The sequence below is a fragment of the Nylanderia fulva genome, unplaced genomic scaffold, assembly GCF_048542155.1.
Source record: "Nylanderia fulva isolate GAGA-0341 unplaced genomic scaffold, ASM4854215v1 Scaffold30, whole genome shotgun sequence".
Classification (NCBI taxonomy): Eukaryota; Metazoa; Arthropoda; class Insecta; order Hymenoptera; family Formicidae; genus Nylanderia; species Nylanderia fulva.
In genome coordinates, this window is record NW_028190369.1 from 1420858 (window position 1) to 1446150 (window position 25293).

Sequence of the window (25293 nt, forward strand, 5' to 3'; positions counted from 1 at the left end):
GATACTTTCCCTCTCAAAATCCTCGCAAGAGGGCGAGGAAAAACCGCGGGTTTTTCAAAAACTGAAATCTACGTGAGATAAATATGAACAGATGTTATAATAGCAAAATAAATATTTATTTAGAGTATTAATCAGTCGGTCTATCGTTAAATTTAATTTATTAAGTTTATTAATTTCAATATTAAGCCGTATAACTTCAAAAATTTATTTCCATTAACGAGTATATTTGGGTACAAAACAGCAAACAATAGCATGGAAATAATTAATTTATTCCAGTTATAATATTATATATGTGTATAAGTGCGCATATGTTTTTTACAAGTATCTCGAAGATACAAATTATGCACAACCGATTTAATACTACACCTCACAGAATGTGTACTCTAGAGATCTCTACTAAAATTAATTATGTTTCATTAAAATTGAGCACTTCTAGCAACATTGTTATATCTATATAGTCTATAGCAATATAAAGTTTAACTCTCGTATACCATCTAATTCTAATTCAAGTATGAACACTGAGTAAAACTAAAGGATATTAAAATGATAGATATATGTATCTTCATATATGTTATATATAAAGATAATTAATGAATGCTGTTTGGTAAAATTGTACTTTTTATTTGATCAATCTTTTTCTAATCGTTTCACCAATAGTGCAAGAAAGTGCGGAATATTATATGCAATATTTAATACAGTCGGATCTCTCTATTTTGGAAGAGAGTTAAACCTTTTCGGATTTTTCTTCTTCTCTGCTAGATATGTGTTCATTAAATGTTTATCACACGTGTGACTACGTGAATTTACATATACGTTTTCTTTTCCAAGCGCATTTTCTAGAATGGAAATTAAAGATAAATGAGAAAAAACGAACTCGATTCCAGAATAAGCAGATTTGATCCTCCTATAAAAATTGCGATTGTTCGTATTCGCATTAAATAAATTCAATTACAAAGAACTTCCTTTTCGAAATTTTACTTATAATACATTAAATGAAATTACAAAGAAAAGTAAAATTCCGCAGTAATATTAAATAAATAAAAAAGCGGTTTTCTATATGCATTTCTTAGAATAGTAATTAAATTTTATTTCGCAAAGCCATACAATTATAAAAATCAATTAATTATATTAATTATATTCATGTATATGCAATCTTTTCTTGCATAATTATACCAAGTATCGACTATTCCTTATTTAGAAAGATCTAATAAACATTGCCAATTTTAATCAATTGTAATAATAATCTCGATTCCACGCGAAGAATGGATTATTACTGCAATACGGCGTTTGTATTCTAATAATTACATTATTACGATTCACGTATTGATATTGCGATCACATCAGTAATCATTTTCGCATGTTCAGGGATTCTCAAGTATTAAATTTTATGCAATTTAGTACATTTTGTATCAACGAATATTATCCTCTCGCTATTAAGCTGCTAAGCGTAAAGATATATTTTTAATAATATTATATTTATATTCTTTAATGTTTAACATTTTTATAATATTAAATAGTAGCAAATGACGATGTGCGCGCGACTATTTGAGAATCCTTGATATAGATACTGTATATTAGAAGAATCATAAAAGTATACCGCGATACATGGAATGAATATAAAATCATAATAAATAAACGCTTATACGTAGCGAGTCAATTGCATAATCAGAATTTCAATATTTCGAAAGCCTGTCTTCAAATGGTTCTCCTTTATTCGACAAGGCAAAAGAAATTCATTGACGCTTCGAGAAAAATTTTAAATCATACATGGCGCAATACACTGGTTCAAGTTGATCGTCTAGCCAAGATTATTTCTATTGAACATTTAAGATTTTCATAAAAGTTGCACATATTACGAATGCAACAAAATATAAATTTTAGATATGGCACCATATAACTATAATTTATATTCTTTCCTACGCATTCTCCCTCTCTTTATGTGTATGTACATAAAATATATACAAAAAGGACATGAATGATATTTTGCGCCACTTTGGTTTAAGGATAAAGATTTTCAACACAAATTATGAATATGAAACACAGAATATATTAACATCCAGTATATTAAATGTAGAAAAATGTACCCTCTTAAGAATTAATAATTTATTAAAAATAATATATTGTATGTCATTGATATTTCGGTAAATAATTTTCTTTTGTAAAAAACAAAATATATTTTTCTATTTTTTCTTCTTCTTTTGCCTTTTCCTATCAATATTCATTTAAGAAACCCTTAGCTGCATATTTTGTATAAATTTGATACACAAAATCTATACAATTGTACAGTTGAAAATTACAATATCGACGCGTCAAGAAAACATCTATATATCGATTCTATATATATTTCACATATATTTTAAATTAAAGGTACGAGTTTCCAAAATCCGGAATTCTTAGAAATGTGTATCAATCGATATCGGTGTTTCTTTTTTATAACTCTCATCGGATTTCTTACAACTCTTATCGGATACTTGGCGAGTTACATTCACAACTCGCACAACTTAAGTTAAACAATATCTTTTATTAACTTTACTCGTAGAAATAAATAATCATATCACTACGTATATATTTACACGTTAATGTCGATCGCCGCGGTATCAGATACAATTTGATAATATCGACAATTCACTCACAAAATGAAAAAAAAATCCAAATAAGAAACAAGAAACAAAAATATTTGATGGAGCTGATGCAACAACTTCCAGTTAGATGCAGATTACAAGATTCGATAGTTTGTACAATCTTACTTAGCTGCAATCTCCAAAATGCATCTCTGCGTTCTCTTTCGAAGTAGTATTTACAATAATTCAGAGGTAATTCGGTAATTCGACTATGGACCATTGGTCATGACTTATATTACAATAAATTTTGTTTTTTTCTTTTTCATAAAGTAACATTTAATGATAATATATACCACTTCTTAATGTATTTCAACGTTTCTGCAATTTACAAATAACTTTTAAAAGTGTCCAAATTTCTAACAATATTTCTGTTTTATATATTCTCGATCATGTCGAGATATCTTTAAAGTTTATTTGACGCAAAATCTGTCTGTATAGTTTCCAACATCAATGGAAAATTATGTGACAAATATAAATCGTTAAATAAATTATATTCATTAACAATCAATAAATTATACATATCAAACGTATTCTAGAAATTATCTTTTAAATACATCTATAATGATGTATAGAATTAATACATATTCTAGCTATTTTATGTATCAATTTCATATAGAAAATCTATATTTTTTTACAAATTAAATTTTCTTAATTTTGAAATCAAAATATAGCAATCGATTTAAATTAACATTAATTTTCTTATACAAAGAAAAGAAGAATAAAATATTATTGTCAATATATGTTTTAAAAGAAAATTGTATGAGAAATTGCAATCTAGGATGCGATGCAGAGTAAGAGTGATTTAAACTAAGTAATTACGCATCTTCTTTAAGAGTGATATTTCTGTTTTATATTCACCTTCATTATGTCGTTTAACTGACGCATAACAGCTAACCCTGTGTTTAAAATCGCAGTATGCTCCATGTGCGGCAGAATAAAGAAAGAATAGTTTAAATCGCTATACATACAGTTATATTTGCCTGAGATCTTTACGTTTAATTTTGTTCAATTGGTTTCTGTCGCGTGTGCAAGATTAGAACAGAACTAAAACGCTCTTATCTCCTCACTATATCATAAAAACAAATATCTTATCTCGCAGTATCAATTTTGTTTGAAAAATGATAACTTATGCGCGTTCCACTCTACATAACCGGGGAAAATTTATTGTCTCAATTTACATTATTGAAGAATTGCAACTTATTTCTATCTAAAGCGCACATGAATAGCATACTTCAATCAGCAACAATGAGTTACAGAGTGAAATAACGTGTCGATTTTACAACATATCTCTGCAGACGGGAAAAATCAGAGGAAGTTTCGCAACCCGCGTAATTGGCGGCCTTCGAGAGACTCCGTCGGAGTTTTATAAAATCAAGCGAAGTCGCGGAAGCGCGGTCCGCGAGGTTGAACGACGAGGCGGTGGCGAGGTCGCGACGGTATCTGCTCATAATGCCAATTGACGCGATGACGATCGACGCGCAGATAATGGCGAATCAGACTTGCCCGCCCACGTCGGCTTGATATCGTAGCGTCAGGTATTCGGCAGCCTCTGTCATGCGGGCGATGCTGCAATGAAGGCCGCGCAGATGACGTTTGAAGTTGAGCGCGGCGATACTCGCCAGATCGGCACACTCCTCGCCCTCGAGCCCGCTATCGATCTCGATGCCGACCTCGGAGTCCGAATCGGAGGTGGACGCGATCGAGGACGCGCTCTGGACGCTCTGCATCGAAGTAGTGCTGGGGCAGCGCACGTGGCCCAATCTGGCGCCGGTTACAACAGGATAGTGATGCAGGTCGGCGGACGGGCTGCCGACCGGATGATTCTTGATCAGCTGATCGTCCGCCTCGGTCCTGGGTTCCTGAGACCAGAGCAGCTCGATCTTCATCTGATTGATGATGTTGTACAGGCGGTATAGATCGGTGTTGGCCAGAGTGTCTTGAATCGTATAGCCACGCTTGCCCTTCATGCACATCGTGTCACCTGCGTCGCCCACTGACAGATCCAGCAGACGACTGGGCACCAGGATGGTGTCCTCCATCTCGCTCACGGTGCGCACGAATTTCTCCATACTGTTCAGGATGCTGGCGTTGCTGAACTCCGGCTCGTCGTGCCGGGCGATCCTTCGCAGACTTCTGCAATACAAAGTTATTTTTTAATACAATGCACTTGAGGTATATATAATATCTTAATTTTATGTAAGTAAAAAAATAACACTTTAATATGCTCTATAGAATAAAAATAGATTATAAAAACGTAGATATTTGAGAATCGCCAGACAGAATTTAAAAAAGATAAAATTCTTCTCTCGACCGTACTAGCAAATATTATTTATTCAATCATTTGTGATTGAATAAATAATATTTGCCAGTATGGTCGAGAGAAGAATTTTACCTTTTTTAAAAATAAATTAATTGATGAAGTTACATAGTTGAATAATTATCTTGGAATAGAATATCATGTATCTCAAGTGCATCGTACGAAAGAATAAAAAATCATTTTAATACAATACACTTGAGATACATGATATTTTAATTTTATGTAAATAAAAATTTACATTTTTAAAAATAGATTGATTGATAAAAAAACGTTATACATAGTTGAATAACAGTTTTAGAATAATAGATTCCATTCTTAAGATTCTTGAGACCTTACGCTATTTTGTAGTTAATATTAGCATTCAAATCATAATTTATTTTAAATCTCCTGGGTTTTTTTATGGTTGAAAGGATCGTCCGAGGAATTTCTTCACAGTCGCGATGTTTTAATTATCGCGACTGACATTGAGACTATCTCGTTGAGATTAAGATTGTGTAGAATATTCTATAGTAGCAAGTGAATAGACTGATCTTTGCTCGACAGCCGTAGAAACATATATTCAATGATGAAAACACATATTACAAGAGATTATTCGAGCGAATAAGCTGGCGACTTTGCATCTGCGTTTAACTGCGGAAAATCGAAGATTTCTAAATGATTGATTTGTATGCACTTCACAATTGTGGCGTAATGAACGAGTATGATGCAATGTCATTAAAGCAATGTGATGTCGCAGAAGCATGTGACACTTTAAAAGAAATATCCAGCCGTCAATTTCCATACAATTCGTAGTAATCGAAAAATACTTCTTCTTTGTCGATAATTATACCGATTATTGATGATATTTATGATGTTCTAAATTATTCGTCCGATTACTTTTTAAATGTATTATTGCATAATAACCTATTGAGTATAAACATAGACATCTGTCATTAATGCCAAAATTGAATAACGATGTACAAAATTACATAAATGAAGAACTTGACGACATTTTAAGCATGTTACAAAGATATGAACAGATAACCAGAATTTTATTTTTCAGTTTAGATTTTTAGTGATGTTTTAAATTAAAGAAAATAATATTCCAAAATATTTTCTTCAGATTTTTTCGCAATAATATGAATATATCATCCGAGAGAAATCTCACGATATTACAGATTATTGCATATAATTAATCTTGACATACATTACGATTCATAATATTAAATTCAACAAATCGATGTTTATCATGTAATCAAATTCGAATTATTATTCAATAACGTTTATTTCAATGAAAAGAATTTTACCCATTCATCTGTGCTTAAAAAATTTCATGCATGCAAATAAATTCACAAAGATAAATGACAAAGTTTATATGCTCATAGATAACGTAAAACAATTCTTTTACATAAATAATTTTTGATGTTGTGACAAATAGATTTAAATAAATTACAAATTCTTTTTTCTGTTATAAAAATTATTTTAGACAAAAATAAAAATAATAAAATATAAATAAAATTAATGAACAAACCCGCTCTGTATTTGAAATAACAAATTAAAGTGATAAATTAAGGCCAAGTAACGAGCAACATTAAAAAATAAATTAAATTAATATATAAAACGATTTTAATGTTAAAAATTTACATATTTAAAAAAAATAAAAATGTTTAATAAAAATTTATCGATATTATTCTAAACCACAATAATATGGTATCATCCGCGTTATTATTGATTCTGATTTTTCAAAAATTAAGAACAGCGAGTATTCCTTCATTTCTGTGTACATATTGATTAAACAATTTTCATAAATTAAACAAACACTTATCTTGCTGGCGATAAAAGATTCTATATTATAATTGACAAGCAAGCAACTGAAATTTACAATAAAGTCCAAGTCCACCCATGAATAATTCAATCGTGCGCACGCACTCTTGGCCGAATTAATCAAATCGCTTTGTTACATTAATCGACATACCTGCATAATAAGTATGCATGCGCGAAGTGGAAATTTTCTTATCAATGCACTGACCGAGCAAAATTATGAGAAACTACGCGCTACGTTCTAGATTCTAACGAGAAAAATGTTGCAGATGCGGCGTCGACGATCGATTCTGCTTTCGCTTTCTTACACTTACAATTAGTTAGTTAGCAGCAGAACGACGGCATTCAAAACATTATTTTATTACGTTCACTTTGCAAACGCATTTTGCATCGTCGTCGAGAGCTCGGACTCTTCCTGCTCGAATTGCAAATTATGTTCTCACACATAAGCAAACAACATTATTTGAATATTCTCTAATGTCAAATAATGCAATATATCATTATGCAGAATGTTTTATTTATAAACGTTTAGTTTTTTTTCCTCTCGACGCTTAACGTACGTATGTGTGCACGTGCCTTTATCAGTCTTTAAGCGAAAAAAAAAAAAAAAAAAGCTCGGAGAAAAATAACAGCTAGTTCTAGCGTTAAAATCGATCCTCGACTGAAAGGACGCGCGCCCAACGAAATTAAGCGAGGTGTCTCAGATGACGCGCTAAAAATAGTCGCCGTGCACTGGTCTACTTATATAACTATAGGCCTATTCTGCCCCACTTGCATGTATGTATTGTAAGATCTGGTCCAGTGTACTCGAAATTAACGATCTTCCTCCTGCTGTTCTCGATGACGGAGAAATCAGAACACGCGCTGTCGATCTTTAACTTTCGGACTCTTGAAACTTGGGATCGGTGTAAAGTCTCGACAGAAGCCATTTTTTCGCGATATTACATGAAAATATATTTTCAATGCCGCAGCATACACTGACAAAGAGTCTCTGTTTAAGAAAAATGATTTTGAAAAAAAGGTATAATTAATCATTTATTAGACACATATTTACTCTCTGTTTGGATATAAATTCTCATATACAAATTGAATAGTAAAGTTGAGTAATAGTTTTTTAATAAACGTGAGAAAAAAATAAATATGAACAAGAGATTAAATTTAGAAGCAAACTTTATTTTTTAGTAATTTTGTGTTGTATTTTTTTCACATATTAATAAAATTGAGAGTATGACTCTTTTTTATTCACAAACGTATAAGAATTATTTTCTTCCATTTTATACTGAAATTTTAATCGACTGAGATTATAATTAAATAAATTATATTAAAAATATATTTGAAATATTATTTTATTTCTATAATAAAATATGTGTAATGTAAATATCTATAATTGTCTTCATTTAAATATTCTCTATATTCTATTAATAATTGCTTGAATATATATTTGTCAGCAAAATTTCTGGAAAACATAAATTTTATTAATTATAAAAAAAATACAACATCACAAAATGACAAAATGGAATTTATTTTTTTCTTATATACTCAAAAACTTTATTACTCAACGTTATTATTTAATTTGTATAAGGATGTATCAGAACAGACAGTGAATATTTCTAATAAATTCTTAATTAAATTTTGTTAAATCGTTTTCCTCAAACAAGGTTCATGAAAAGGAGTCTACCTTTGGATCATCATCTCTGTAGAGAAAATGAGAGTACAATTCTCGAATGCGCGTTATCAATTTTAATTGCGTACAAATTAACCGCAGTTTAAATGAAAAAAATTAAAAGACGAGTAGAAAAATTGTTCTAAAAATCTAGGAACCATGCGACTTCAAATCCCGATTACGTAGAACTTCGGAGCAACGCGCGAAGAAATGTCTGTGCCACTTTTTGGAGAAGATTCTCTATACTCGAGATACCGTTGCGAGATATACCTGTTCTTTTTTACACACGGTGTCTCTTTTAGGGAAACGAGGAGAACATGCTGCTCAAAGTAAGCCATCGCCCAAGGCATGGTATCGACATCAAAGACGCTAAATTCCGCGGCTGAAATCGTAACGTTCTAACCGCAGCCTCGAAGTGCTGCTTCTCGTCAATTTTCCCCTAACAATATAAGATCCGCGATTATACAACCGGGAGAATTGAAATTTCCTCTATCCTCTATAATCGCCCTAATCAAAGTCATTTTTTCCCTTTTACGAAACCTACATGTCACTAAATAACGTCTCACACAGACAACATATCGGCTTATATCTCACGATATTTACGAAGAAAATTGTTACGGAACGAAGTTGAGTGGTTTCGCAACGACAGCGTTGCATAACTAACGAACACGGGGTCGGGATCGGAGACGAAGCGGAAGAAAGAGATGGTGTACATACATAGGGGAATGCTGAGGCAATAATCGTTGCGCGATGATAATGAGCTCCTCTCAATAATATACTTATGCTATACGTACCGCTTAGAATGCAACATCCTGTGCCTAGGCGCGATATCTCCGATTGATATATATATATATATATATATATATATATATATATATATATATATTTATATAGATTTCGAGTGGATCACTTTAGCTCTCCGACGAGTCCGCCGAACCGACTTGATCGATGCCTCAGTTGACAGAGAGAGTCGCGAGTCGGCGGACGTTCGTTAAGAAGGTAAAGACCGACCGGTGGTCGCTGATGAATATTCGCGCGCGGCTCGCATTTGCCATGCAAAGGCCCTCTTTACGCTCTGACCCCGCGACGCGAACGCGTATTATATGATAATGGTGGGACCGATTGTCGTCTCCTCCATTATTCTGGTATCCCGTCATCTCTCCCTCTCGCCGCCACCTTTGAACGGTTCGGTTCGGCCGTCGAAAACGCGAGAACGCGCGCACGCGATTCTCTCCTCGCTTCACGCCTCTTAATGGTTCTTTTTTTCTCGAATGAAGGTAAAAACCCAGGCCGCGATCCCCGCTTTTTAACTCTGACGTCAATTGGACATGTGTGTGCAATCTTAATGACGAACCGGTTATCACTCTTCGTCACCGACCGGTTTTTTCTCCGTCTACAGGTGTTGGATATAAAATGATCGACTTTGACAGTTTGGAAACTTGTATTATATATAGATAGTCGTAAGTTCAAGAATGTTTTAATTCAACGGTATTATAGAGAGAGAAAGAGAGAAGGAAGGAGATGAAAATGAGAGGAGAACAAATGGAGAATAAGGAACAAATATCGATTACGTGAAACGTCAAAGGATACGAGACTCTTCGCGAAAGTATATACATATATCCCATTTCCTGATCATTTCGTTCTCAACTATGAGCACACATAAGTGTAGAGGACATCATTGCTTTTACCAGGAATATATACGATGTTTTATTTGCGATTTGACGTTAACTCGCTAATGTAGCACGATAGAAAAAAACTTTCGAGCAAAATTATTCTAGAGACTTCGGACTTGAAGCGGTTCCTATCAACATAACATTGATATTCAATGAAGAGTCAACAGTTTAGCGTGACGAGATTATTCTTTAATATATTGAATATACCTTCGATGAAAGTCTAAACCGTATAATAGACATAATCGTCGTTTTGTTTGCTCAATTTTATGTGAAAAAAATTTCAATGGCATTCGACAATACGTTTTCTTTCTCTAATAAAAGACGCATTTTCGAAATATTTACTTTGCAAAAGAATTTTATTCATTTATGGCGCTGACGATTAAATCGCCGCGTGTCAAAAGTTGATACATTCCTAGGAATGTTTGAACTTCGGAAAGTCCATCGATCATTTCCATTTTTATATTTGCTCTGGATAAACATGAACCGACAAAAGATGCAATGTAACTATTCCTTTTTGTAAGCCATAGTCCGCTTTCTGCGTCACTATTGCTACCGGTAAAACTTTCTAATTGTAAGACGATTGAGGTACGTAACAAACTACGCACCTCTATCATTCGCCACTCTCTTTTTCTCACGATGTGCATTAAGGAAATGCAACCCTTTACATCACAATTGAAGGGTACTAAGAAGGAAGAGGCTTGCGAATTTCTTTATACAGGGAAACGCGATCTCGCTTTATCTATGCGAACTACTGATCGAACATTTACAAATTAATTAATTAATTAGTTTTCAAGTATTAGTAGATAGTTATTAGACCAGATTTTAGTCCTCGTTATATTAATTCTATTAATTATATTATTAATAATAAAATTAATTAAGTCTCATGAAATAATATAATTAATAGTAATTTAATGGTATATTCTGTTCGGTTAAAAATAAATTTCTCTCATAAAATTTCTTTTAAATAATTGTTAATTAATAATAAAATTAATTAATTCTCATAAAATAATATATAGTAAATAATAATTTAATAGTATATTCTGTTCGTTTAAAAAGAAATTTCATGAGAGAAATTATTTATTAAAAATTGTACTAATTTAAATGATATACTACGTATCTTCGAATTTATTACGTTTAAAAAATATTCTACTTGATTCGATCTATTTTTATTATTTTTGAAAATGGTTATATTTCAGAATTCACATAAGATTTCTTTCTTATGTAAACACTCAGTGTGTATAAAAGTTTGATATTTTTATCCCATGTTTTTCCAATTTACATACTTTTATATGTTTATTTTTATCCTGTTACGCATTAAATAAATAAATAATAATATAATATAATAGTCGGAGGTCAAAATGTTACATACATGCAATAGCAATATTTTTTACGTTCATATACGATATGTAAAATTTGTACGTTTAAAATCACGTATGAGTGCATCGCGAAAGAACAATTGTGTTTATTGAAATCACACGTAACAATTAAAGGCACACAATATTGATAGAAATTATCTCACTTAACATCAGATAATGTTGTCGATAACACATGCGCCGTGAAAATTATTCCGTGCAAAAATGTATCAATATTACAAAATTTTAAATTTTAAAAAGAAATCTTTATAATGCATGAATATATACATACTAATTTTATTCGGTCGTCGACTTATATTCTTCTTGAAAAGTCTATATAAGTACATATTTATATATATAGAAATTTCTTTAAACGTATTTTTTGCGAAACCATCTTAAAAAGAACACATGATGTAAGAAAATAATAATAATTCTATCACAGACATGATTTATATGTATAAAGAAAAAATTAAACAAAAAATAATACACATGTAAATTATATACGTTCTGAATGTTTAATTTGACTTTTACATACATTTTATTCATAAGATAGAACTTTGCCGTAGTAATATACATACATATGTATATAGATATCGGTGGAATTTCCGCGTATTTTTGCAAGAATCTAATTATCGTTGCTACCATCTTACCGGAAAAAATTATATTGCTCGAGCAACAAAAGTACGGATATATCGTTGATCACTTTCGCTAGGCATCAGAAAGTGAGATTTTCTCTAACATGCATTTCATCGAAAGAATTAAAACTTGTTCGTGTCATAAATATATCACTGCGGTGACTCGATTCAAATATATATATATGTATATATGTATAATACAATTTAGAATGTATTCGACTATTTTCAATTTTTCATCAGTATGACATTTAACAACACATCTCTCTCTCTCTTTCTTTCTCTTATATGCGTGTTTAATCTATGGAAAATTTACAATAATTTAAACACTTAAGCTAACAACATGCGCGATGTTATCTAAATGTTTGTCGTTGCTTTACATTTTTTAAAAGAAAATTTTAATTACTTTCTTAATGATATATAATAGCTAAATTTGTCAAATTAAAAGTATATTTCGCTGCCAAGTCAAGCAATATTAAATTCGTTTCTAAATATAATGAAATGACGTAATGATTAATCTTTAATATACTTTTAAAATTGTTGATACAATTTGTCTGGTATCAAAATATATGATTTCTTTGATAAAAAATGCTTACGATACAGCAAGCTTTAACACCGAAAATAATCGACATTGAAAAAGGAATAAGCATATAATTTAACCAGACTTTATATATTTTATTACATAATTTTTTGAAGAAAAAGAAAGAAAGAGGGAGAGTGAGAATACTTTATACATGTTTCGCAAGAATAAAAATACATTATTGAATATTATATTATATTATATTTAGAAAAAAATTAATGTTTGCCTCGTTTCTTAATAATGAATAAATGAAGAAGATCGAGAGAGTATAAGACAATATACAATAGTATGTATATATTTGCAGTTTCTCAGAAAATTGATCATCGGAAACGCGTCATCTCAATTGCAGATATAATAAAAATTCTCGATTACCTTGTTTGAAGGTTATTATAGCGTGAACTTTACCCACAAAAATTATCCGACCTCGTTTTTTACTTCCGCAAATCGCTCAAAAAATTTATCATATCTTCATCATCGTTCAACAACGGCTTTCTCTCTGTCACTAATAATAGGTATAATAAAAATGCGCAAGCGCGTGATTGAATGTTGTGTTTTTACTATATGTCTTTATAATCCGCGATTAAAAAAGTAATTCTCAAGTTCTAGACAAAAAAGAATTGAATATATATTTCGTATCAACGTTAAAAAAATTAATTTTTTTAATTAATACGGTTTACACTTTTCTCTATATTGCTGCTATATTCGACTTTGGTGAAATTGCATAAGAGCCGTAATAAAATAACGCAATATAATTTGATTAATACAAAGAAATGTATACACCGAAAACAATTATTAAATTAGTAAATATATTTATACTGCCTTATTAAATCATTTATTTGAAACAAATATTTATCTGTTTTGAAAAGGATTTACTTGTATTAAAAAAATATTTTTCCACATCAAATCAATATTATTAGTTTTAAATAAATTATTCATAAGGCAGTATTGAAATAAAATATTTATTCGTGTTCAATAAATTTTTCAGTGTAATAAAGCGTAATGCACTGCACAAACCTCATGTGTAGTAAAGAGATAAAACACCATGCAAAACGTGTCATATTTTGAATAAATAAATACATCGAAGCGTTTTACGTGCAAACTTGGTGCATGTATGCAGTTGAAAGAAAATGCTCCAGCTCTACATTAAATATATTAAATCACATTGCGTAAATGTATGTTTAAAGATAAATATTTGGTGCATATGTAACGTAAATGATGTAATATTATATATGATTATATATTTTCATATATACTTGTTTATATATAAATTTCGTTTTCACGTGACGCATGAGATGCGTGTGTATAAATTAAAAATATAGCAGTTGTCACTTAAAAATAGAGGTCGAATATGACGACATAATAAAGATGTCGAAATTCTACAGTAAACAGAGCGATAACTCAATTTAATCGTATTTATTTTTATATATATAAATCGGTATATTTAGCAATTCAGAAATTTTTACAAATCTTTTGATAAGATTAATAACACGAATATAACTATTTTATTATTGTCCAAAAATAATGTGTTATTTTCACACATTGCCATTAATCTCACAATCGTCGAATAAAAACATAAAACGTATATTGGCACATTCGTCATTTCGTCATCCGGCATTTTATCTTCAAGTGACATCCGTTGTGCTTTTAACGTAATCCATCTATATATTGCGCGAACGCATCTCACGCAATACAGCGCAGATAAACGAAATTCATAAATAAATATACATATATAATACGAGACTGCTTGATTTGCATTATAATATGATTATGCAAGCATACTTTAATGACCTGTGATTTCTGATGCAACTAATCTATTTTTTTTAGTACAATTAGTTTTTTCGACGCAACAAATATCGTATAAGAAACTTTTTTGCTATCTTATCTTATATGCGAATTGTAAATTACAAGCACGGAAGATTTGAATGCGTGTGTATATGCTTAAATCGAGCTATTATATAAACAATTGTTTTCATCTACGAATTATATGATCTGTTACAACTACGACAATATTAAACACAAAGTATAAATCGTGCAACAATTCAACCAAATTGAAATTTTGTTAAAAGTTTAAATGTATATGAGAGTTCTAAAGAGTGTCTTGATATTTATGATTTGATTATTTCTTTACGTTTCAAGATTGTATTTTAGTTTTTAAATCTGCAGTAAAAATCCAAGAGACGTGGTTTCTTCTATTCTACATTATCTCGTAAAATTCGTAAAAATACACTGCAAAAAAAATATGTAATATATTACACAAAAATATGTAAAATTACAAAAATAATAAATGTAAAATTACATGATAAATAATGAAAAGGTAAACATTTCTATTATTTATCGTGTAATTTTACATTTATTATTTATGTAATTTTACATATTTTTTGTGTAATATATTACATATTTTTTACAGTGTAGTTTTCTATCATGTCTCACGATTAACTTTACAATAAATATTGTTATTTTCTCTTATCATTTTATTAATCACTTAATTTAATAAAATGTACCTCTAAAAAATTAAAAATGTTAATGAATAATTAAAAATAAACTATTCACAAAGCTACATTTTGTATAATGTTAAAAGCGAATAGAAAATCATTTTCGATCCAAGCAAAACGCCCTTCGAAATGAATAGTCACGAGTATCTCACGCGATGACGTCGTTATCGTTTCACTATCGACCTAAAATACAAGTACGAAGTATTATCGTTATACAGCCTATCACAATCTAGTAGGAGAACTTATTACAACATTCCAATAAAGATTTGCTGTCGCAAGAAAAAAAGAGATGTATAAATAATAATACGAAAAAATTATACAATGGAAAAAATGAGGAAAATTAATTGTCGACTTGAGTAAATGTTTTTGTTAAATTAATTTTTTAACAACTGTTTAATAATTAAAGATTTAATAAATAATTCAGAGATATGATTTATTGAGATTACGTATGAAAATAAAATTATATATGAAAAAGCCGATTAGTAATTAATACATTTATAATCGATTAATAAAGTTAACATAGATGCAATTATCGTTTTATTTATTATAATTTATCGCATGTATGAGAACTTATTACAAGAAAGAAAAAAATATATAAATATCGACACGAAAAAATGCTGGAAAAAATCGCAAATATTGATTTACTTGAGTAAATTTATTATTTTAATGAATTAATTTAGTAACTGTGTATGAATTAAATGTTGTATAAATAATTTATAAATGATTTCAGTGAGTTTATATTAAGCTGTAATTATTTTTAGCACAATTTTGCAAGAAATAAAATGTTAACAAAAGGCCGATTCAAGCAAAAAAATTATAGCTTTTCATAAAAAATTTCTGTTATAATATAGTATTGATGCACCAGTAAATGCACGTGAATTGTGATGATTCTATGAAAAGGTCGCGTATTTTTGGCGCGAATCGAGATGCAGTGGAAATACGGCACGATGCACGAATCATTGATCTCAAGATACAGCTAGAATATATTATCCTGTGATTTCGTTTCTGGAATTGAACATGTCGCAAATTCGCACAATGAATGCTAATTGCTAAGATGGAAGATACGTTCGCACGAACATACAATCAAATACATGAAAATATTCCGGAATAATTCGCGTGAGATCGAGTATCATCCGACACAAAGATGGCACGTAATTTTTCGTGACGAATAAATGCATTTAATGCATATATCGCTCACGTTGAGAAGCTATAGAAAGAAGAACTCGTGCATATGACGAGAAGCAGATTATAACATATGATTGCCGTGTGAACGAGAGATCGAATGAATGTAAAGTACTAATGATTTTCCAGGCATTGTGTGTGATTGTAATTTACAATCCTGAATTTTTATTATACCGATATGAAAAAAAAAAATTACACGTTTCGATGGATCTCGAAAATTTGTGATGCGATTCGATACAGTTTCCGGAAGAAGCAACGTTAATTTATGCATTTGCATGTCGTTCTCCTTTTCAGAGGCTATAAGATTATTAATTCAACGAACTTGTACTATTAAGAGATTATGCGTATCCTTCGTGAATATAGATTCGAATTTTTCGAATAAGCAACTTTAAAAAAATTCAGACCAAAAAAATTTTATTCAATACGGAAGTGTCTTTCCGATTGTAATAATTTCCGGAAAGGTCATCAAACCACTTAATGAATTTTATTTGCATTTCTACATAGTTTTGCACAAGATCAATAACCTTGAATTTCAATGCCAAAAATGATGACATATATATATATATATAGACAAGTATGATAATGATATTAGCTATTAGCAATACTATGCACATTTCAAAACATGTAACACGTGAGTTAGATTATGCAATTTTTATATAGCAAAATCAATTGCTAAAACATTTGTTCACAATGTGAATTTTTATAGAGCAAAAAATTCTACTAGCACGAACGTAATTTTTGCAATAATGTTTGCGTATTTCGAAAGAATAAGCTTAGAAGTGGGGACTAAGAGTAAAAAATGTCGTAAAACTGCTATTACTTAATTACTTCACAGCGGTTCTCAAACGATTATTATAATAATATATAAGTATACGTAATATATATGACTATGAATCATTTTGTTTAATGCGCACAATTTTCTGTTGCTCATCATAAGTAATATATATGAGGTAAAAAATATAAAATTTTACTTTATTCTTATTAATTTTAATAATTTACACTTTTGTACTATATTGATAAAATAAAATAGTCTACCTAAAAAATATGTAATTATATATATGTAAATATATTTTTTTACAATATATCTACATACAGAGTAATTTACAGAATGTAATATATGTACATATAACAAGAAAGAAGACAGTCTTATGTTCAAAATATAATCTACGAGATTGAATAGAATAAGTTATCATGTGTGATCTTATCTTAAAAAAATCGAATAGAATAATAATAATAATAATAATAATACGTGTTCTCTTAAGCTCTTTAAGCTGTAAAATAAAAGTTTTATCTCTCCCTTCAAACTCTTTTATCTTATGTATACAAATAACTCATTGCCAAATTCGTATATCACAATCAGCATAGACTATCAAGATCTAAATAAACAAATGTATTCCGTTAAAAAATATTTGAAAATAAACTGTGTGCAAAATATATATCAGTATTATTTTTTTCTTCAATAAATTCCTTTTTTATACATATATTATATTATATGTTTTTACTTTGCCCTTCTTATATTATATAGTGTAAGTTTAAAAAAGTTCAAAAACAGCTGCAGAAACATTCGAATAAATTTTTGCGCACATTTATGATTTATTTATGATATGAAAAAAAAAATAAAGAAAGACCCTAATCTATGTGCATCTCGCATAATTATACGCTTCGCTGGCGAGCGTTCCAAACAAACGGTCGCGTTTTTATCAGGACGGTGAACTTGTTGCCGAGATAACCTTTCGACATCCATGATAAATTAGCACTTAAAAGCAATTAGTCGTGACTTGGATTTTTACGATAGAAGAGACATGCCACGCTCACGTGATGAGCACGCATCGATCAAGCAACTTGTAAGTGGTGTTCAATCAATGATGATAGCGAACGCTAACGATCAATGGGAGGTCAAGTAGCGGGACGTTATCATTTAATTATCATTGATCCCCCCGCAATAAATCATCGATCTTCGCGACATTTCTCAATAAGTACAGTCTTGTTTCATTTCGCGATTTATGTATTTTGTTACGCTCGCGGAGATGATATATGTAAGGAAATGTAACGCGATATAAATTATGAAATAACTGAACAGTCACGCGTTAAAGTTATCAAATGTTTCGCATGAACTTGTCTTGTTTGTTTTTACTTGTTCAATGCACACATAGTTATCAGAAAATTAAAAAAATTATCACTTTCCGTTTAAGATTATTTTTTGAATGCATAAGAAACTCATTTCTGAAAGAGAGAGAGAGAGAGGCAAACAGTGTAATATAATCTATTTTTATCCGCAAATCTTAATAAATATTTATGATGCGATTATAATCATCTCAAGTATTTATTGTTCAAAAATTAAATGAATGTTGAAATCAAAAGATAAATAAAAATCCTGACAAATTGCACTTATACGATTCTTTATATATTCCGTAAAATTACGATCACTCACAATCAGTTGTGACTCAATAATTTTATAATTACAAATTTTACAAGTTCAAATATTAAGTTTAATTTATGTAAAATCAAGGCAATGATTTTTTTTATTCAAGTTTAATTTATTTTCTTGATAAAAAGACGTTAAAAAGTGTGTTCATGTTTTATGTAAATTATACATGTAACTTTTACTGCTTAAAGAGAAACAAAAATATATTAAATTATATAAAACTATTATATGTATTATATTATATAAATAAAATAACAGCAATGCAGAAAGCACTGATGCAATTTATAATTTATATTTTTTAAGATATTGAACATATTTTATAAGCGCAAAAATATAAAAAAAAAAAAAAACAAATTTTATCGAGAATAAACACAAGAAAAACAGCAGATTTTATTTACTATAATTATGCATAAGATTAATATTAAAATCAATATTATGCATAAGAGGATGTAAATTTTTTTTCGATTATTTATACTTATCGTAATGTGAGCAATGGAGTCAATTCAATCAGTCATAAAACTTGCAATAAATTCAGTCATAAAACTTGCTATTTTTGCCCCCATAAAGCATACATTAATTGCTCTTTTCAGAAGAAAAAAAATCAGAGAATCAGCCGAAGAGAGCCGTCATCCATTAAAACGCAGAAACTTTTATATTGAATAAAAACTAAGATAAGATTATTGATAAACTAAGATAATGAATACTCTTCCTTTGAACAATTCTTGGAAAATATTTTTTTTGAAAGTGATTCCTTAAGTGCGCGCGCACACACACACACACACATAAATATTATACATATAAATCTATTTTAAACAATCGATTATATTGTTTTCCTTTTGATTACTACATATTCTTTTACTTGATTACATTGAAATTACGGTGAAAAATGATGAAATGTTTATCAAAGCATTTTTATCATTGAAATTAGACTACGAGTGTTATGACAAATGCATGAGAGTGACATTACATGCGGAGGAGTTATGATATTACGACATCAGCACTTCAAGTTCGTCGAAATAAATGCTATATTGTTTGACCTTTTCAAAGTTGACAGCTGCACAAAAATGTCGCATAAATCTTTTATTTCTTCATTAAAGACGAGTTGACAAAAATACTTCGATATTATCAATTAATAACGAATAAAAACAGTATTCTGTCGACACATATTAAAAATTGAAAGATTAATCCTCCGGGTGCATATTTCTTAATTACACCCCCCCCCCCCCCCCCTATCAATTTAATCTTAAACTTGAAGTTGCGAATGTCTGACGTAAATAAACAAAAAAATAATCACTAAAAAAAGGATATCTCTTATTCGGTATATCGTAAAAAAGAGAGATGTTGTTTTTCATGAAATATGATATGTCAAAAATTCATGAGGATCGGTATGATCGGAATGTTGCAACATTAAACATGTAATTTTGAGACACGAAATTAAACATGCATACAGAAATATGAGATGCACATTGATATTTCAGAACCTGCTGTCCGAGATAAGCATTTGATAAAGACTTTCGTAGACTTTCTTTTTAGAGACTTAAAAAAAACACACATTTTACATTACTTTATATATAGATATTTTTAACAAAACTTCGAAACAATCGCGATTTGTATATAAATATATAATTACAAAAATAAAATCTTCGTATTTCAATTTTAGAGAAAGTAATATATAGGTTGTAATTTAAACAAGTGCAAAAAATTTTAAATAATTCTTTGTCGAAAATTAAGAGTTTTTTAATATAAACATATACTTTTATATCCCTCCCTGGAGTTAGACTTTTCTAAAGAAGATTAAAATTAAGTTTTATTTTTTTTCTCGAATTTCAGACAAATAAAAAATATGAAACTTGGTGGATGTTTTCTGTTTCATTTTTTTAATTTGCCTGAAATTTGAGAAAAAAAAATTAATTTTTACCTCCCTCTTTAGAAAAGTAATTCCTTAGAGAGGAATATAAGAATATACGTTCACTGAAAGAAATCCTATCGATTTAAAATAAATATGTATTTAAATAGTGCCACTAACACCATTAATACTGTTTGAAATTAATATTTATCTGTTTTGGAAAAGGATTTCTTATATCAAATAAGTATTTTTTAAGGGCAAATCAATATTAGTTTCAAATAAATGGTGTTAATAGCACTATTAAAATAAGTATTTATTTGAAATGAGCTTTTTTCAGTATTTATACATATAAAAATACCCCTTAATTTTCGACAAAGAATCATCAACTCTTAAAATTTTTTGCATTTATTTCGACACATCCTGTATAAAACCTTATTTGCAATTGTTATTTGTAATAAGCAACAAAATATCAAGAGTTTTTAATAATTATTTGGAATGTCTCGATTAAGAAAAAAACCAGAATGTTTAGTGCTATAATTTTGTGTCAATATAAATCTAATTGTTGAAAAAATTTTTTTATGAAATTACTTGGAATATCTCGAGTGAGTAAAAACCAGAATCTTTAACGCTATAATTTTATATGTATAACAATATAAATCTAATTGTTGAAAAAAATATTTTTCATTAAATTATTTGGAATATCTCGAGTGAGTAAAAACTAGAATTAGTGTTAATTTAATGTATCGATATAATTGTTGAAAAAATATTCGCTGTAACTAGTCGACTTATACATTCGTCCTAATAAACACAACTAGCATTACGGTTTCAGTATTACAAGAATATTTCGCAGTAGTAGCGAAGACGCGACAATGGTGTCACGGGTAAAGAGTCACAGACATCGTAATGCCAGACTTTCTACTTCTACAGACGATGACCAAGACCGAAAGACGGGACGTGCTTCGCATAGAACTACGCCGCGAATCTATCCAAATTCGCTCCTTCGAGTGCTACTTTGCGCATAAATGCACATTTGATTAGTCTCTTCGTTCAAATCCTATTCAGAGTTTCTAATTTCTTTTAAACAATCCCAATTTTATTCATGATCAGTGAATTAAAAAAGAAAAGTGCAGCTTCGAAATACATAATGAATATATTTATTTTAATAAATTACTAATTAATTAATATACTTTTAATATATAGTTTTTAATTAATATTTTTACCTAATATTTTTATTCAACATTATTTTATTATTTTTTTTTACTCGTTCTTATGTAACAAATATATTTTTAAAAATGCTAATATGATAGTTTTCCAATTAGTAAGTGTATAATTCGAGAAATAAAAATATCTATCTGTTAAACAAGAATTTGTTTCAAATTAGCTGAATCATTGGAATAAATATAATAATGCAAAAAAAGTATAAAAATAATCTCATGTAAAAGTAATAAAATTTTTTGATTATAATATCTCTAGTAATCATCTTGTACTCTCTTGTACATGTTACTTTTTGCGTATATATCAAAGTCGAAAATTCTGTAATCGCACAATATTAATTGGATTTAAAGAAAATCGATAAAAATTTAATAATATATTACACAATTGCGTAGTTACAGCTTGTTTGTACCATAAAAAATTATGATAATTTTTTTTATGTTTATTGTTTAAAAATATTTAATGTATTTTAAATGGAACGTCTCTTGTAAAATAAGAATCCAATCTATTTGTTAACTTGTAACAAAAAGAGGAAATTGTAAAAAAAAAAAAATACTATTGTTCACTATTGCAAATATAATACTTAAAGATAAGTACAAAAATATAGATTTTAGCAACGTGACTCATATATATGTATATATGTATGTATAGATACTATCACGCTATGAAAAGAGAAACTAGTTATATTTCAAGTTTATTCTGCTTTAATATTATCTTTCGTAAAAAAAAATTTTTTTTTAATGTACTAATTTCGTATACAAACTCGACGTTAATTAAATCAAAATTATTAATTAAATACTATATTTATAATTTTAATAATATTTCATTTATCGGTTAGTTTTTGAAATCCTACGTTAAATTTATCATAAAAAAATGCTTGAAAACTCTGTTAGGTGTAACTCTGAACCATAGATATCTACATGCGATGCGTTCAACCCGGAAATGCTATAAACCGGAACCTGGAGAAGGCATTAATGACACCGAGTGTAATTACAAAGTTACGTAGGTATGTATTTAACGTTTCTAAACGTGTGTATTCACACAAACTACTGCATACCTTTATCATTGCATTTTGCAATATCAGTATATTGGCTTGTACAAATTACAAAGTCAATTATCCAAAAAAAGATGACGAACATAGATAAATAATATAAATTTTTTCTTCTTACAATAAGAAACCTTAATTTTTTTAATAAGAGGTTTCTAATGTTTTAATGATTTAATAAGAGATTTTTAATTTTTGTAATCTATTGATCTGTCTATTATATGTTAATATTTTTTTATCAATTTTATTTCCTCGAAAATTTCGATTATTGCGCGACATAAACATTCCATTGATTGTAAATTATAAGGAAGGAGACAAAAATGATATATCTCGAGAGAAGCATTGCGTAAAACGAGAGCACATTCTTGAACGAGAAAGTATATATAATGTCATAGGAAAAATATAAAAATAATATTCGTACAATTCATGAAAAAATGGAGCGCATCCTAAATGACAGAAGAGTCGCGCTTCGCTGATTGTCGAACGACAAAGTGACTTATTATATATATATATATATATATATATATATATATATATATATATATATATATATATATATATAGATTATCCATGAAAGTCTCGATAAACCCACCATACATGGTCGGACATTATGTTGCAACGATCAAACAAGATTTCATTAGCTCACTCGTCCATATTGCACAAAAGTTGACCAATCGTTCGCGCGGTCAATCGTACAAAGGAATAAAAATTATATTACATTCGAGGCTAAAATCTATCTACTATTGCGACATTCCGCAAATATATTTTCAGCGCAAATACATACGTATGAATTTCCCGCTTTTGTCAATTTAAGTGCGGCAAGACGACGTTATAGAAATCAAACATACGAAAGATATATATATACATATATGTGTGTGTAATGTGTACACACGTGAATTAAAGCGAGGAATGAAATTAGGGAAGCAAAGAAATGTCATACCTGGCAGGATCGACGTTCGACATATCCCCGTAATTCATTTTTCTCTCGTGAATGTTGTCCTCTTGATCGATGCGAGTGCACGCGCACCTGTATAGCTGCGCTCTCACCGCGAGAGAGTAGAGAAGGAAAGAAAAACGCCGGACGTGGGAAGAGAGAGACAGCAGATATATCGCGGAGAGACGAGAGATGAGACTAGATCGCGAGGCTCGCCGCTCCTTTATATCTTCGCGCGAGAGACGCGCGCCGCGGAATGCGATAGACGATGGCTCGAATCGACGATTACGACGAAATTAAGACGAGCAGGTCGAGAGCGGGGTGGAGCACGCTTTTACGGAGCATCGCGGAGCGGAAACTGGCCGAGATCTCTCTGTCTCGCTCTCTCGCGCGCGCACCCCTTATTTATTCCCCTTCTTCTTCGCGAACTTCGACCGTCACAAATTCTTATCGGCCGCCACGTGTGTCAATAATCAGCGCGGGCGGGACGGCACGATAAACGACGACGCACAGAGAGGAAACGCACTCGCTCGCGCCGGGCGGAGAAGATGTATCACGCGAGTGGACGGACGACAGCACGAGGAGACGAGCGGCGCGGCACACCGCGCTACACCAGCTGGTCGCGTCTCACTCTCGCCATCCCACCATCGCGCCCGCGTCGGACCACAATCCGCGAACGTGATTGGCTGACGCGGACCACGCGAGGCTCCTCGCTGCCTCTCTGTCGATTCGGCGCGCGAGACGCGGCTCCACTCTCTCTCTCTCTCTCTGTCTCTTCCTATTCCGTGACAGTTTGATTCATCTCGCGTATGTGCGCACGCACACATTATTATCGCGAGAGATCACACCATCGGAAAATAGATTCGCGCTGCACCCGGCGAGAGATGATATATTACATATGTATGTATAATTGAGATATCAAGAGACAAAAATCGAACCAGATGATTCATATGTATGTATGTATGTATGTATGGGTGAAGATATCGGAATAAAATTTTCTCTTTTTATCTTGAGATCAAAGTCTTTAATAATTGAGTTGAAATCAAAATATACTTGATTGATAGTATATAAATATTTTTGTTTCAAAGTTCATTATCGTCGGGATTATGTACTCGGTGTGTAAATGTCATTTTTCTTATCCCCGAAAATTTTTATAAGATATATATATATATATATATATATATGCATTTTCGCGGAGAAGAATATTTTATTGTATTAGACATCTGTATATTAGAATTTCTGTTGTGAAAAGAGATTCTTACCTAATAAAGATCGTTCACATGTTGATATTTTCTATCTTTAGATATATATATATATATATATATATATATATATAAAATTCGAAAATCTAATAGATAATCTAATCAGAATATTTATTTACACTTTGAAAGACTTCCCTGACCTTCACAGTTTCACTGACTATTTTACAAATAAATAAATCGTTAAATCACGTTAAATTTAAAAATGTCGACATCTATGAAAGAAAATGCGAAACAATATAACCTTTTTGAAAGATAAG

At 30.2% G+C, this 25293-nt stretch overlaps 1 protein-coding gene across 2 annotated transcripts; it reads right to left on the reverse strand.

Moving 5' to 3' along the window:
- Positions 1–600: 600 nt before the first annotated feature.
- LOC114930594 (mid1-interacting protein 1) lies at positions 601–24394 on the reverse strand. 2 transcript variants are annotated; one of them, XM_029302419.2, is made up of 2 exons: positions 23781–24394; positions 601–4754 (listed from the first exon to the last, which is right to left on the reverse strand). In XM_029302419.2, exons 1-2 carry the CDS (start codon positions 23816–23818, stop codon positions 4115–4117), a joined length of 678 nt encoding a protein of 225 aa, XP_029158252.1. In that variant the 5' UTR covers positions 23819–24394; the 3' UTR covers positions 601–4114. The 2 variants fall into 2 exon arrangements, with proteins under 2 accessions (XP_029158252.1, XP_029158253.1); XM_029302420.2 differs by lacking the exon at positions 23781–24394 and adding an exon at positions 9196–9621.
- Between the last annotated feature and the right edge of the window lie 899 nt (positions 24395–25293).